The sequence below is a fragment of the Ornithorhynchus anatinus genome, chromosome 4 (genome assembly GCF_004115215.2).
Source record: "Ornithorhynchus anatinus isolate Pmale09 chromosome 4, mOrnAna1.pri.v4, whole genome shotgun sequence".
Lineage (NCBI taxonomy): Eukaryota > Metazoa > Chordata > Mammalia > Monotremata > Ornithorhynchidae > Ornithorhynchus > Ornithorhynchus anatinus.
The window spans coordinates 70,693,019-70,710,124 of NC_041731.1; the positions used below are offsets into that span (position 1 = coordinate 70,693,019).

The following is a 17,106-nucleotide window of genomic DNA, read 5'->3' on the forward strand; positions in this document are numbered from 1 at the left end:
ACTGACCATTGATTAAGTAGTTATCCCCCAGCTACATTACAAGATAAGATTAAGTGAGCAACATCACTAAATTTTATGAAGACTGTTTTACCATGTCATGTGTAGTAAGTCATGTGCTGCTTTTTTTTTACCTTGATAACTTGGCTGGGATGACATAATCAGTAATTGAAAGTCTCCCTGTGAAGATCTGCTCCTTTACTGGGTTAGGCTAAGCCCCTTTCTTTCCTTTCCTACCTCAATGCTTGTAGTGCCTCTAATGCTCCCAAGGGTTGTAAAGTCATTGACTTTGTCTCTGTTCTTGATCTCCTTTAGCAGCATTAAACACTCCCAGAAGGCCCCTCGGTCTTGTGATTTTCAGCCTGAGATGCACTCAAAGCCTTGGATTGTATCATGTTTCTCACAGGAAATGAAAATGAACCTTGGGGAACCACCTAAGTGGACCAGACAGGGAGGGGCCTGGAAGCGGGAGACTAGATGCAAACTCAGGTTGCAAAGATACAGGCCGTGTTAAGGCTGTAATTACAGGGATTACTCCATCGTCTTTGGGCCTACTTTTCCTTTTGATTTTCGCCTGCACTTATTTGACGGCATAACTGGAGATTGGGGCTAGGCGGTGGCCCAAAATGGGTCTGAGACCTATTAACATTCAAAACCAGTTCATTCGGGAATCAGAAAATTTGCATCCATTTGCTCCGAAACTCCTAGCTGAAGATTACTTTTCTCTGTCCTGTGGTTGGTCTCTCACTAATGTGTTTGCTTTCCATAGAGGTTTAAAGAGTAAATTTAAAAATTCTGCTCCAAAACTTGCGCTATATAAACAAGGCCCTAGAACAGAAATGTTTCCCTGCTCCATTTGAAATGCTGCCACTCGCGTTCACTTTCTGCAGCCTGACAAAGGCTCCAGCTCTGAACTAGAGTCCAAGTAAACAGGCCGCCTTTTGCAAATAATACTCCTGTTTAACTAAAAGTTAGTTTTCCATGCAAACATTCAAATTTATCTTCTCTTGGAAGGAAGCAAAGTGAACAGTACGATTTCCTTCTACTCCAACCTCAGCCACCCTAAAGGACTAAGAATGTTTCAGATTTTTCATTTGGACATTGATAGAAAACCTCAAAGAAAGAATGGAAACTAGACCATATGTAATAAAAAGTAAGTTTACTCAAAAGGTAGCTCTTCAGTGGTTTTGGATTTATGGTCTCAACTGGTAAAATCTAAATGAAAATCCAGAGGAGCATTGCTCTAGTGAAAATGTCCTTTTGAATGATTTGGATTAAAATGGAAAGCAGTATTTGTTAGTAAAATTAAAAATAAACGTCATGTTTCAGATAGTAACCTTTACTTCACATGCCCCTTTTAATGAAGGATTTTTTTCCTAACAGGAATAGTAGCTTTAAATGATCTGCTACAAAATGCATAATAGAATTTATGCTGCTCGATCAACTCAGAGGCTAGCTCTTGAGTCTTATAAAAATTCCAATTCTGAAAGAGGAAGTTCAAAGTCCTAAGGATACAATCATCTTATGGGTGGAATCAAATAACTGTACCACCTGTTAAAGGCGTATGAGAGGGATAACTTTTCCACTAAATGCAGCTTAAACATGACAAAAATGACCCCACCTCTCCTTTTCCTAGTATTTACTGACAGTATTTCCCAATTCATTTATCATTTAGTAATCATTTAGAGACTGTCATTTTTCTCCACCAACCTGACCCGCCATGGACATATATAGTTCACAGCCCAGAGAAGAGCAATCTGACCGGTGATTTTCAAAAACAGATGAAAGTTCAGTGAGCTTCAAGGTAGTTCTCATATTTGTAAGAAGTCACTGAATTTTGTCGCTCAAGTTAGGATTACACAAGATTAGAACTACTATTAAGAGAAACATATTTCTCAAAAAATAGGCATCTTGACCTGGTGGAATGAACATGAGATTTATGATTCAAAAGACGTGAGGTCTCGTCCTAGCTCCACCACTTACCTGCTGCGTGACCTTGGACAAGTCACTTAACTTTTCTGTGACTTCAGTATACTCACCTGTAAAGGAGGATTAAATTCTTACCTGCTACCCCCCCCCCCGGCCCTTTTTAACTGTGAGCCCCCTGTGGGGCAGGAATTGTTTCCAATGAGATTTGGAATCTACCCCTACACTAGGTAAAGTGCTTAGCACAGGACCATTACTATTAGCAGACATAATTGTAATGTAGTTTAAAACAACAGAAAAAAAAACCCACACCCTTCCCTAGAGCTCACACTTATCTTTACTCCATTTCCTTCCCTAGCCAATGAATGTGTGGAAATGCACAGTTGAGCCTGGGTGTGTTTCTGGTGTTTTACCTGAGCAGAAGCTGTTGCTGCTAATGGTCCTAGCTGAGCGGCCCGAGCTGCTGAGATTGAATTCTCGGCTCTCCTCCTCCGAGAAGGGCGACTCGGATGCCGGAGACAGCTTCTGCAGCTGCTGGGGAGCGTGGGGCCGAAGAACCAAGCGTGGGATGCGGCTACGGGAAACCTTCTCCTGGTGGTGATACACTCTCTGCTCCTTCTCAAAATTTGGACAACAGAGTAAACACAAATAGGATACTCAATACCGTCTCGCCTGGGATAACTCTTCTCCCTACACACCCAATGCCAAATCCACATTCTTGGGTGGGGGATCCTCAGGGAAAGTTTACTTTATCCCCCCTACAGAAATCACTCAAGGCAACACCAACTTCCTCCTCGGTCCAAAACTACCCAAGACGATGATAAAGCCAACGCAGGCCCATCTCTTTTAGAAGTTGGATTTCTCCATCATTGACGATGCCACATCATGCGTCGCCAAGACCACCTACTTCGTTCCACCCATCCCTCCTTACCTTCTCTTCCGGATCAAATTGAAGATTCATGTCCTTAATTCCTCTATCTCCTACTACTCCATAATAAAATACGACGATTATTATCATTGCCATCTTATCACAGACCAACAGTGTTCCCTTTATCTTGAGCTGCTCTGTCTCTCCCCTCCCTGTTTTTGTTTCTTGCCATAATCGAGACATGTCACTTTTCATCCATTTTCCTTTAGGCCCTGGAACCAACCCATACCTTTCTCATCCATCCCAATCATGCCATCATTCGATGCCATCCGGCTTAGTGCCCGGGGCTCCCTGCCAAGCAGAGAGTCAACAAATGGTCGGCAGGCAGGGGGTTCACACCCTCCTTTCACCCGGGGTTTGATTATTCTCAACCTTACACGGGCTGCGAAAAGGACAGGTCAGCTCCATTTCTTTAAAAATTTGGAGGGCGGGGACGGGAAGGCGGTCAGGGCCCCTTTTCGGTCCTGCAAAATCCATCGATCCCCTTCCCGCGAAAGCAATAAAATGCCAATAGTGAACCTCATCGGCAGGCCTTTGGGGGTGACCTCTGAACCTTGGGCGTGCCCGGGCCGGCCGGGAGAGGTGGGCGATGCAAGGTAGCAAAGGAGAAGATCACCGGGCGGGGGGGAATAAAAATGTGCGGGGGCATCCCCGCAGCCCCCCCGGGCATCCTCGGCTGGGCCTGCCCGAGCTGTTTCGGGGCTGGGCGGAGGTCGAGCGGCAGCAGGGTGTCGCCCAGAGTCCGCGCAAACCTCAGCTTTTTGCACAGCAGCGGTGCGGAGAAGAGAGGCGGGTTCCCCTCGTAAGGACCGGCCCGAGCTTCCAGGTGCGGGGGGTTTGCGGGACCCTTACCTTGCTGTCCCGAAGGGGCCCCATCCTCCTCCTCCTCTTCTTTTTCTTCTTCTTTTTCCTCCTCCTCCTCCTCCTGCTGCTCCCGCCGCCGCGAACCCTGCAACCAGCGGGCAGACGAAAAGGCGTCCGGCTCAGGGCGGGGCGAGGCGAGGCGGCGCGCACTGTGCGCGGACCGTTCGGGCCCCGCCTCCCCGGACCCCGCTGCTCCCCGAGCTCCCGCAGCCCAGCGGGGGAGGGAGAGAGGGAGAGAGGGAGGGAGGGAGGGAGGGAGAAAAGGAGGGAGGGAGGGAGGGAGGCGGGAGATGCCCAACGCCTCGCAAACCTGCAAACAACCTGCAGACAGCCTGCAAACTTGCCAAGGACCTGCAAATCTGCAAACTCCATCGGGCAGGGACGGTCTCTCTCTGCTGCCGAATTGTGCATTCCAAGCGCTTAGTCCAGGGCTCTGCACCTAGACAGCCCTCAATCAATACGATTGAATGAAGAATAAGAATAATACTGATGGTATCTGTTAAGCGCTTACTATGCGCCACGCACTGTTCTAAGCGCTGGGGGAGATAAAAGGGCATCAGGTTGTCCCACGTGGGAATGGAGCTGCAAACCTGCAAACAATCTGCAAATCTGCTCCCGAGCCCGGGATCCCTCCCGCATCAGGTGCGGGACGAGGTGCCGGCGGGAGCCATCGGCCGCGCTTTCAACCTCTCTCCCCCTCCATATATATATATATATATATATATATATATATATATATATATATATATATATATATATATATATATATATATACACATATATATATATATAACATTATATTACATTCATATATATGTATATACATATATATGTGTGTATATCATGTATATGTATGTGTATATGTATATGCATACATATATGTATGTGTATATGTATACATATATGAATGTAATATAATGTAATATATATATATGAATGTAATATATATATGAATGTAATATAATAGAATGTAATATAATACATGTATATATATGTATGTGCGTGTGCCCCCCGCAGCTAGCACCTCCTTGGTCCCGCAGGGGGCAAGGACCGGCCGCAGCCGGGACCCTCTGCTCTTCCCTCTTCCCCTCCCCTCATCACTGTGCTCATTTGTATATATTATGTATTACCCTATTTATTCTGTTAATGAGGTGTACATCCCCTTGATTCTATTTATCTTGATGATGTCTTGTTTTGTTCTGTTTTGCTTTGCTGTCTGTCTCCCCCGTTTAGCCTGTGAGTCCGTCGTTGGGCAGGGCCTGTCTCTATCTTTTGCCGAATTGGCCATTCCAAGCGCTTAGTACAGTGCTCGGCACATAGTAAGCGCTCAATAAATACTACTGAATGAGTGAATTAATAATAACGATGGTGTTTGTTAAGCGCTTACTATGTGCCGAGCACTGTTTTTAGCGCTGGGGTAGATACTAGGTCATCAGGTTGTCCCACGTGGGGCTCACAGTCTTCATCCCCATTTTATAGAGGAGGTCACTGGGACACAGAGAATAATAATAATAATGTTGGTATTTGTTAAGCGCTTACTATGTGCCGAGCACTGTTTTTAGCGCTAGGGTAGATACCAGGTCATCAGGTTCTCCCACGTGGGGCTCACAGTCTTCATCCCCATTTTACAGATGAGGTCACGGAGGCCCAGAGAATAATAATAAAACTGTTGGTATTTGTTAAGTGCGTACTATGTGCCAAGCAATGTTCTAAGCGCTGGGGGAGATACAGGGTCATCAGGTTGTCCCACGTGGGGCCAACAGTCTTCATCCCCATTTTACAGATGAGGTCACTGAGGTCCAGAAGAAGGAAAGTGACTTGCCCAAAATCACAGAGCTGACAATGGTGGAGGTGGGAGTAGAACCCACGACCTCTGACTCCCCAGCCTGTGCTCTTTCCGCTGATCCACGCTACTTCTCTACAAATACCAACATTATTATTATTAGTCCCCACTTCTTCGCGAGGTGTCCCCGGGACTTGGTTTTCTCATCTGTAAAATGGGGCTTTGGGACCTGCTTTACCCCCTGCCAAGACCGTGAGTCTCGTCAGACACAGGGACTGTGTCGGATCTGCATAGATTGTATTGCTGATACAATTCTCGGCCCATGGTGTGTACTTAACAAATAACACATATTATTTAGTATTATTACTATGGCCCTGGACCTCGATACGACCCCCTCAAGGCTCCCCCGATTTCCTCATTTGTGTTCCCATCACTTTTGTTGGAGATGGAGAATGAAGAGGAAAGCAGAAGAGGCGTTTGCCCTCAGCTGTTTAGAAATCTCTTTATTCATTCATCTTTATTCATTCAATAGTATTTATTGAGCCTTACTATGTGCAGAGCACTGTACTAAGCACTTGGAATGGACAATTCGGCAACAAAGAGAGACCATCCCTGCCCAATGACGGGCTCACAGCCTAAACGTGTGAGACAGACAGCAAAGCAAAACAGAACCAAACAATAACAACACAACATCAAGATAAATAGAATCAAGGGGATGTACACGTCATTAAGAAAATAAATAGGGTAATAAATAATATATACAAATGAGCACATTGCTGAGGGGGAGGGGAAGAGGGAGCAGACGGAAGGGGGGCTCAGTTTGGGTAGGCCTCTTGGAGGAGGTGAGCGCTCAATAGGGTATATTTATTGAGCACTTACCGTGTATGGAGCACTGTACTAAGCATGTGGGAGAGTGCCACATAATATAACTGACTCATTCACTGCCCACAGTGAGCTTACACTTGTGTATATCATCCCCTACCTCCTCCACAAATTTGTCCCCAAAACCTCCCTAGCCCTTTGAGTAGGATGTGGAAATCTGCCCCCCCAACGTCTCTAATTTTGTACCCACAGGCCATTTACCCAAATCTTCAAAGGAAAAAAAAAATGCCACTTACCCAATCTGCCCACACCTTTACTATGGGTCCCTCCCAAAGGGCTGGACAGGGTGCTGCCTACTAAGTACCCCCTGATCATTTCTTTTGCTGGAACAAGGGGAATTTCCCATCATCTTCCCTGTAGCAGAGTGGATGGGCTCAGTTCCAGGAGCTTGGGAGGAGTGGGGAGGATGGAGGAAAGTCGGTGTCGTAGCGCAGGCCTGGCTGAAACATGGGCATCCCGAGCTGCTGCTCTTGCATTTGCATTCTACTGTGACCCAACCCATAACTTTCCTATAGGTGCCCAGGAACCAGAGAGGGTAAAGCATTGGTTGGTGGGTTTCCAGTAGGGTTCAGGCTTTTGATTTGGGACTGTCTATGCAAAGATATTCATCTCTCAACCATTTTAGGCTTGGTGCCTTCTGCCATCGCAGATCAGGAAAATGTTTGTTAATCCACGATCCAAATGTTTCAGAGGCTGGGCTGTATTTTGGATTATTTTAGGGTCCTTCAGGGATATTTCTGGGGAGGTTTAAAGAGGCAGTTCTAAAGGGACAAGTACTGGCTGAGAAAATAAATATTGAAAGTGAATCTTTAAATCTTAACAGCTTTGGCCCCTTTATTTGCCGCTTGATGCCAAGAGAATCTATAGCAGGTAAGATTAGGGAATCACTCAGTCATCCATCAAGATCCAGTTAATCAGTGGTACTTATTGAGCACTAACTATGTGCAGAGCCCTTTTTTAGGGTATGTGTTAAGAGCACTTACTATGTGCCAGGCAGTGTACTAAGCACTTGAGAAGTAGCATGGCTCAGTGGAAAGAGCCCGGGCTTGGGAGTCAGAGGTCATGGGTTCTAATCCCAGCTCTGCTGCTTGTCAGCTGTGTGACCTTGGGCAAGGCACTTAACTTCTCTGTGCTTCAGTTATCTCATCTGTAAAATGGGGATGAAGACTGGTGAGCCCTACGAGGGACAACCTGATTACCTCGTATCTACTCCAGTGCGTAGAACAGTGCTTGGCACAAGATAATCAGGTTGGACACAGTCCATGTCCCACAGACGGCTCACAGTCTTCATTCCCATTTTAGTGATGAGGTAACTGAAGCACAGAGAGATTGAGTAAATTGCCCAAGGTCCTACAGCAGACAAGTGGCAGAGCTGGGATTAGAACCCAGGTCCTTCTAACTTGCAGGCCTGTGAACTAGCCACTAGGCCAAGGTGTACTATGAGGTTGTGAGGTACAAACATAGACTGTTTCCATATTGGAATTGACCCAAAACATGACACCTGGAATAATAATAATAGTAATGGTATTTGTTAAGCGCTTGCTATGTGTCAGGCTCTGTACTAAGTGCTGGGGTGGATGCAAGCAAATCAGGTTGGACACAGTCCCTGTCCTAACTGGGGCTCACCGTCTCATTCCCCATTTTACAGGTGAGGTAACTGAGACCCTCAGAAGTGAAGTGACTTGCCCAAGATCACACAGTTGACAAGTGACGGACCCAGGATTAGAACACATGACCTTCTGACTCCCAGGCCTGTGCTCTCTCCACAAAACCATGCTGCTTCTCATAAGATAAGGCTTTCTAGTTGGTCAGAGGATGTGCCTAGAAAACAGACCATGTGTTCTGCGCTTCTGCAGAAATGCAGGCACCAGGAGAGGCTGAGCAGCCGTGGTGTCATCACCATAGCAACCCAGCCAAGGAAAAGGAAGATGATTTTGAAGTCAGAAGCCTCTTGGCACTATGCTTTCATAACCCAAACCTGTTTGTCAACATTTTAAAAGGGCAGGTTACACAAATGATGATATCTGTAAAGCCTTTGTTCTCATTCAGATGCCCATGACCTACTAAGTCATAAGTACTAATTGTCCATTTAAGTTAGAATTCAGTATTGTCATTTAGGATTTTTAACCATTTTCCCTGCCACCTAGGTTTGTGAATAGTCATATTTTCAGTTGGTTGTGCTACTTCATAAATTCACTGCTGCCAGGGCTGGCTCCTTACACACAGCCGAAATTATCCTTCTAGTTAAAACCCAGTGAAGCTGGGTGTGTTAGTTTATTCAGAAACTCTTTCCCTGCCAAATCATGGGATTATTCCACATCAACTTTTCTTGACTCTGGGGCAAATGGGGAAACTCAGGTTAGACAATCTAGTACATTACTTGTATTGTACTTTCCAGGCACTTAGTACAGTGCACCGCACACAGTAAGTGCTCAATACATATGACTGAAATACGATTGAATGATAAGATGTATTGGAGGTCCTATTTTTCTTAACAGGAAATAGGTATTAGGGTTTTGTCACTAGTAGCAATTGACTTTTTTTAAAAAATCCTCTTGATCTATGGCTTTGTGGTGCACTGTCCATTATAGGCGTGCTGTTGAAATTCAGCCTTGAACTTTACTCTTCAGCCCCCTTTTTCTTGTTTACCCTGCTTCCCATCCCAAGCCCAGAAAAGTTGAAGTAGAATGTGGGGACCAAGAACTGATACTCGGCCCTCAGGCTTGCTCATTTTTTTTTCAGGAGTTTTTCCCATTTTTGAGATTTTGAGTTTGGGATCAGCTAGGGCCAACAGAGAAGCAGAGGAAAGTGGACAGTACAGCACTGTCGGTTACCATTAGATGAGACAGTCTGTGACTGTAACCAGGTGCTGTACAGCTTATTTTCTAGGTCACGGCATTGCTGCCTGCAGAGGGGAAGCAGTGGGAGAGTCAAAACATGGCTGAATAATAACTCTAAAATGCACTGAGAGAGGTATGCATCTATATAATCCCTTTTAGAGGCTTTCTGTTGGGAACTTCATCATTCCCTTCTTACATTGACAGCCAGAAGGAAAAGGAAAGAGTTCTAGGAAGGCTTTCACAGACTAATGAATTCAAGCCCACAGGTCCCCCTAGACTTTAAGATCCTTGTGGGCAGGGAATGTGTTTACCCACTCTGTTGTATTGTACTCTCCCAAGCGCTTAGTACAGTAAGGACACAGTAAGCACTCAATAAATCTGATCGTTACAGTATGATTGATTTCTGGTAGTAATAGTATTTATTAGAGGGTTGGGAATTTTAATCTGCTCCCTCTTCACGGCTACTAGATTGCTTTTTATTTAGTTTTTGTTTTTTATCTGGATCATCCAGGATGTTCATTTAAGGCAGGAGATCTTCCAATTCCATGGTGTCTTGGGCTGATACCTAACAAGTGAACGTTCTTCGTAAAGTAGCAGCACCACCTTGTGCTTGCCACCTATTGGTTCATTCTGCAATTGCTGTCTTCTTGCTTGTTGAATCTGGTATAGATTTTTCAGGTGTTTTTTTTTTTTTTAAATACAGTTTAGAGGGTAACTATCTGCTCAGTTTAATTTGGATAAGAACCCGGTTTAAATTCCAAACATCTGGGGTTTATTTTAGTTTTTTTGATTCACATACAGTAATATCCACACGGCAAGTTTTTCTGCAGTAATATTACTCCTCTCCAGGGTTCGAAAACAACACAAATGTCTAAATGAAAAGTCACCATCACAGCTACTTGTCAGCATACATAGCAATGTCAATTCAATATGTGGCACTAGCCCTAATCTTGGTTTTGAGATAAGAACTGTATATTGACAAGAAAGATAATACACACAGTGAAAAATAAAAACTAACCAAGAGAACTAGTTATCCACTCTTTAAAGAATAGAGAAAAAGTAACATCATCTATTAAAAAATGATTCCCAGGATTAATAATGTAAGTGATTAATCTGAAATCTGAGTGTATTACATATTTAACCAAACTTTTCTCCAGAAAAGTAAGGCAACAAAAGGTTTTTCCTACCAAGAAAATAAAAGCATTACCCCAACTTTTACACAACCCATATGTCAACTACTCTATTTGAGAATAACCATTAACTTTTCAACTGAAGTTATTTTTAAGAGTAATGTTTGTTTTATTTATTTGTTCATAACACCTGTGGCTTATCGCCCTCCCACCGGCTCTCTTAGTTTCAGTGTGAAGCCCTCTCATTGCCTCTGTTTAGGGCAATATTGTTAAAAAAAAAAAAGATAACTTCTAAAACAGAGACCTAAAGCCTCTGGCCTATGTCGGCTGGTTTTTGATGGCAGAGTAGACTTGAGAGAACCGAAGCAGCTGCCACGTTGTAGCAGACAAATCCTTTCATTGTTGCTGCTCCATCTCAGAGAGGGATACATAAGCTACTAAAATATGCTCCAAATCAAGCATATTTGACGGCTGTCAGGCCTTCCTTGGATTCAGGCTGCCTCTTCTTCCCACAGACCTATTCTTCTCTAGATCTTCCACAGTGCCAGCTGGTAAACTCTGACCCTAACACAAAACTCTCAGATGACCAAATATCTGATTTTCCTAATAATTTTTTTTGGGGGTGAATTTTATATATGTAGAAATAACAGGAAACTCACATTAAACTCTCCCAAGTGCATAGTACAGTGCTCGGCCCACAATAAATGCTCATTTCATTCAATGAATTGAATTATTAAGCACTTACTGTGTGCAGAGCACTGTACTCAGTAAATACTATTGATTGGTTGATTGTCAAGTGTATTGTGTGATTGGCTGTCTTCTGGATGATAGCTTCTGGATGGCAGCTAGAGAAGCAGCATGCTAAGTGGATATAGCAGGGGCCTGGGATTCAGAAGGACCTGGGTTCTAATTTCTGTTCTGCTACTTGTTTGCTGTGGAACCTTGGGCAAGTCACTTCGCCTTTCTGAACCTCAGTTATCTCATCTATAAAATGGGGATTAAGACTGTAAGCCCCAGTGGGACATGGACATGTCCAACTTGATTACCTTATATCTACCCCAGCGCTTAGAACAGTGCCTGGCACGTAGTAAGCGCTTAACAAATTAAAAAAAAAATCTTGCCCACTATAAATTTCTGCTCCACTCAGGAAATTTTTATAAAAATATCCATGGCAGGAAATATTGTCTTCAGTAGAAAATAGGTTGTTCTGGGAAATCGAGATGGTGAATAAAAAGATAGCTTTCAATATTTGTGTTCTCATTATTGAAAATGTGGGAAAAATTTGCTTCAAATATATCAAGATTTTCATTTTCAGTTAGAGATATTCAGAGGGTACAAATTAATTTCATGGGAGAAGCTTAATTTCCCCAAGCCCACACTTTACGGGTATATCCTCATAACTTTCGATCAGAGATATAGACAAGCAAGTATTTTTTTTAATTACCTCATATATATATAAAAGGGAGGTAGGAGTTAGTTTATTTCTTTAGGATCTTTTGAATAATCTTATGAATAAGATCCCTTGAGGAATCAACCACGAAGAAGCAGTATGGCCCAGTGGCTAGAGTAAAGGCCTGGGAGTCAGAAGGACCTGGGTTCTAATTCCAGCTCTGCTAGTTGTCTGCTGGATGACCTTGGGCAAGACACTTAACTTCTCTATGCCTCAGTTAAATGGGAATTAAGATTGGGAGCCCCATGCAGGACAGGGACTCTGTCCAACCTGACAACCTTGTATCTACTCCAGTGCTTAGTACCGACATGGAACATAAGAAGCACTTAATAAATATCATTAAAAAATAAAATCCACTAATCATATTGACTATGTACGGTGTGCAGAGCACTGTATTAAGCACTTGGGAGAATGCAGTACAACAGAATTGGTAGATACAGACCCTGCCCATATGACATTCAATTTAGGTTGTAAAAAATGTCTTAAGCTTTTGTTTCATAGCTTTAGCAATGAATTCTTCTTCAAATGCGGTTGTCTTTTCCAACCCAACCCAAAACCATGGACACACCCTCTTCAGAATATCCCCTCTTCTGTCATAAAATCATTCTGGTATGTCTATCCACAGAGTCATCTTGTTAAAAATACAGAAGTGGTTTACCATTGCCTTCTTACACTCAGTCAAAACTTGAGTCTCTACCATTGTCTTTTATCAGTGTTTTGATCACTTGATCCTCCCCCTTAAAGAGCAAACAATCCTCATTTGTTTGTTGAACCAAATTTACTCTTAACATTAGCTACTCCTTGGGAGTAAATTATATAGGTACTTAGTAAAGTACATAAACCTTTAGGATAGTAGAGTATTTTCACTACAATGAAATAGTCACTTTCAGACCTATCTAGCTCAAAGATTATTTAACTTTCCAGGATATTGACTCTCATTAGAATACCTACAAAAAAAAATCCTTTGTAGTTCAGTTTATTTCTGGACATAAGTGAAAATTGTTTTATAAGGATTTTGCGTAAGTTTAAAATAACCACCATCCTCTTAAACAAGTAAACGTTTTTAAAGTTTGTCTTATAATCTTTTAACATTATAAAATAATTTTTCCGTTAACTGTGAATTGTGATCTGAATCTTGCTCAGTTTTCCTCCGGGGAATTGAAGTGCAAATTTTACTTGAATGATTTTTCCTTTTTTGTACATGTTTGTTGTGTGGCTCAAAAGTGCCGAGTTGAGGGCAGGGCTTTTGGGGAAAGAAAAGGAAGATGTTCAGACATGAACTTGATTAAAGTTATATCCATTAAGATGCAACTGTGCTTTCCAGTTGAGGATATTCTTTAATTATGTTAATTTTTTATGGTACTTGTTAAGCTCTTGCTATTTGTCAAGCACTGTATTAAGCCCTTGGGTAGTTACAAGGAGCTTGAGAAGTAGTGTGGCTTAGTGGAAAGAGCACAGACTCCTGACTCCTGACTCCTCCACTTGTCAGCTGTGTGACTTTGGTAAAGTCACTTAACTTCTCTGTACCTCAGTTACTTCATCTGTAAAATTGGGATTAAAACTGTGAGCCCCATGTGGGGATAACCTGATTACCTTGTATAATTTATATTGCTGCTATCGATGCCTGTCTACTTGTTTTGTTCTGTTTTGTTGTCTGTCTCCCCGCTTCTAGACTATGAGCCCGTTATTGGGTAGGGATTGTCTCGGTTGCCGAATTGTACGCCCAAGCGTTTAATACAGTGCTCTGCACACAGTAAGCACTTAATAAATACAATTGAATGAATGAATGAATCCCCCAGTGCTTAAAACAGAGTTTGGCACATAATAAGTGCTTAACAAATACCCTTATAATATTAGAGAATCAGCGTGGCTTAGTGGAAAGAGCATGGACTTGGGAGTCATAGGTTGGGGGTTCTACTCCCAGCACCACGATTTATCAGCTGTGTGCCTTTGAGCAAGTCACTTAACTTCTCTGTGCCTCAGTTACCTCATCTGGAAAATGGAGATTAAGACTATGAGCCCCACATGGAACAACCTGATAACCTTGTATGTATCCCAGCACTTAGAACAGTGCTTGGCACAGAGTAAGTGCTTAAGAAATATCATTAATATTATAATTATACAAGATAATCAGATTGGAGACAGTCCCTGCCCCACATGGGGTTTACAGTCTAAATTGGAGGGAGAAGGATTTAATCCTCAATTTACAGATAAGGTACCTGTTGCACCGAAAAGTTAATGACTTGCCCAAGGCCACCAGCAGACAAGTGGCGAAGCTGGGATTATCTGGACTTTTAAGTGATATCTAAAGTAATGTTTCCACTATCAATCTTTTGAGTGCTTACTGTGTGTAGAGCACTGTACTTCGCATTTAGGGGAGTATGCTATAACAGAGTTGGTAGATACGTCCCTGCCCACAGGGTGTTTACAGTCTAGAGGGGAAGACAGATATAATATAAATTACAGATATGTTCATAAATGATGAGGGGCTACCATTAAGCTTTGGCAAATGTATTTTAGGTTTTAAAATTAAGGCTAATGTGTGCTTGCAGCAAGATTCCTTACAAATTTAATTCTTGCATTATAGAATTTCTTGGCTCATAAAGTATTTTAGTGTTACTTTTATCTAGTCAGTGCTTAGTATAGCTGTATCCGCTGCAGAGCAAATGGGGGCAACGGGAACTGAGGCTATTATTTGAATTATTCAAACCCAAAGCCCACTTTGGGGGCTAGTCCTGGTGTTTCTAATATTAAACCTAATCCTTGTCCCACAACAATGAAGCCTGACAGGGTACTACTTGAAGAGTTCAGGAAAATGACTGAATTTGTCTGAATTTTCCAGGTCTAAAATCACAGTGAAATGAAATTAATATTGGAACGTTATTATTCTAAAAAATAAAACTACCACCTTTTAAGATGTGAAACTATGAAGTTAAAAAGGGTCTCCACCTGAATGTTAGCAATGTAATTTTTAAAACAGAATATAAATGTTCTTTATTAAATAAGAAAAAGGATTCAAACTGAAAGAGATAGTTAATTTCACTAATCATTCACTTAGTACAATGTTCTGCACACAGTAAGGGCTCAATAAATATGACTGAATCAATGGATGAATTTATGTTGTTGTATTAATAAACAGCTAACATATTCTGGATATTTTGTCATTTTACTTATTATTATTTAAAAATCTAGAAATACAAATGAATCAGTTATAAGCTTCTTGAGGGCAGGTAATGTGGCTTCTATTGCTATTGCATTCTCCTTAAAGCTTAGTACAGGGCTCCGCACACAACAGACAATCAATAAATACTAATAATTAATTGGTGAATTGATCCATGTAAAACCCAAGAGCTATGGAATTGAGATAATCCATGGGATTGTATATCATTGTATATATAAAACAATTCATCTTTTACCCTTTTACTTAAGCACTAGCCCATATACATATCCCCTTCTACTTCCTTCTCCTCTCTATAAATGATTTTAGTGTCTGTCGCTTCTGCTAGATTTCAAACTCCTTTAAGGCAGGGATTATGTCCACTTATTCTATTACATGTGCCAGGCATTAGTAGGTATTCAACTAAATACTACTGATTGATTGAGTGATAATTTGGTTTATTTAATAAATTACCTGAAATTATTTAATGTTAGTCTTACAGTGCTGGCTTCTTGACTCCCACCAGGGATCTATACTGACTTCAAATGGGGAACGGGATTTGGGAAGCTTCATGGGAATATATAGTAAAAATGACAAAAGGTTATTATCATTATTATTATCATGTGCTTACTGTATTCCAAGCACTGAACTAAACAGTGGGGTAATGACAAGGCAATTAGGTTGCACACAGTCCCTATCCCACATTGGGCTCACAGTCTAAGTAGGAGGAAGAACAGGTATTTAATCCCCATTTTACAAATGAGGAAACTGAGGCACAGAGAAGTGATGTGACTTGGCCAAGTTCACACAGCAGATAAGGGGTAAATCTGGGGTTAGAACCCAGGTCCTCTGGCTCTCAGGCCTTTGATGCGCCACTAAACAACACAGACTCCAAAAACGTACTCTGCAGACATACCACATTTTTCCACCAATCCCAGGATTCAGCAAGCCAGGGCTTCTACTTTTTTTACAGATAAAATTTCTCCAGGGCAATACCAGATAAGTATGAAGCCCTCTGGACCTACTTGTAAATAGTTAACCACACATCTGTAGTGTTCAGAATGATAGTGCCATATAAAGTCAGAACAATTATTAAAAATGAGAACAAGAAAGCCTGCAGGCTCAGGGCTCTGTTCTCTTTCCTTACCAATCACACCTCACAAATTTCTCCCCTGTAGAGAGATGTCTTTGAAGTCCCTAGAGCACTAGATAAGAGAAGCTTGCAGAAATGTGCACAGGGATATCAGAATTGAGCCATCTTGTTGTATATATTCCTTCGATTTCTATGCAACGGACAGACCCACAGAACCAGACCTTGGTTTTGAGAGTCCCTTGTGCACCTAGGTTGATGTAAGCAGATGTTCTGATTTAGGAAGGACGTTCCCAAGTTTTAAGGTCAGTCTTGACCATCTGAGAACCTTCTGGGGGTTTGAACTGGATGTTCAGAAGGAATCCAACAGCCTTGGTGACAGCTGTCAATTAATCAATCATATGCATTATTATCATTAGTGATAATGATGATAATAATGCATTATTATTATTGATAATAATAATTATGTGAATAATAATATTGGTTAAGCACTTACTATTTGCCAGGCACTGTCCTAAGCACTGGGGTAGATACAAGATAATCAGGTTGGACACAGCCCCTGTTCCATGCTGGGCTCACACTCTTAATCCCCATTTTAAAGGTAAGGTAACTGAGGCCCAGTGATTTTAAGTGATTTGCTCAATGTCTCACAGCAGTCATGTGGCAGAGCTGGGTTTAGAACCCAGGCCCTTCTGACTCCCAGGCTTGTGCTCTCTGCACTAAGCCATGCTGCTTCTATTTATTGCTCACTTACTGTGTGCAGACCACTGTACTAAGCACTTGGAAGAGTATGAGACAACACAGTTGGTAGACATGTCCCCCACAAGGAGCTTACTTTTCTGAAGGGAGACAGACATTAAAATAAATTAGACATATGTACATGAAGGCTGTGGGGCTGAGGGTGAGTGGGATGTCAAAATGCCTCAAGGGTACAGATCTAAGTGAGTAGGCTTCCTCTAAAGGAAAGTGAGCTGGGGAAATGAAACTTTAGTTAGGGAAAGCCTTGTGGAGGAGATTTTGACTTTAATAAGACTGTGAAGATTAGGAGAGCGATCATCT

General features: G+C 42.2%; 1 protein-coding gene across 6 annotated transcripts in view; it reads right to left on the reverse strand.

The window, feature by feature from the left end:
* SYBU (syntabulin) overlaps window positions 1–17,106 on the reverse strand; it is an 89,502-nt gene that overhangs the window by 58,727 nt on the left and 13,669 nt on the right. For 2 of the 6 annotated variants that reach the window (XM_039911841.1, XM_029062980.2), the window contains exons 2-3: window positions 3,704–3,800; window positions 2,337–2,541 (exon numbers count right to left, since the gene is read on the reverse strand). In XM_039911841.1, coding sequence (XP_039767775.1) covers window positions 2,337–2,541; window positions 3,704–3,727 — 229 coding nt within the window. In that variant the 5' untranslated portion in view covers window positions 3,728–3,800. Of the gene's footprint in view, window positions 1–2,336; window positions 2,542–3,703; window positions 3,869–17,106 lie in introns of those variants that run through there. The other 4 variants (XM_029062974.2, XM_029062975.2, XM_029062979.2 and 1 more) reach the window with 4 other exon arrangements.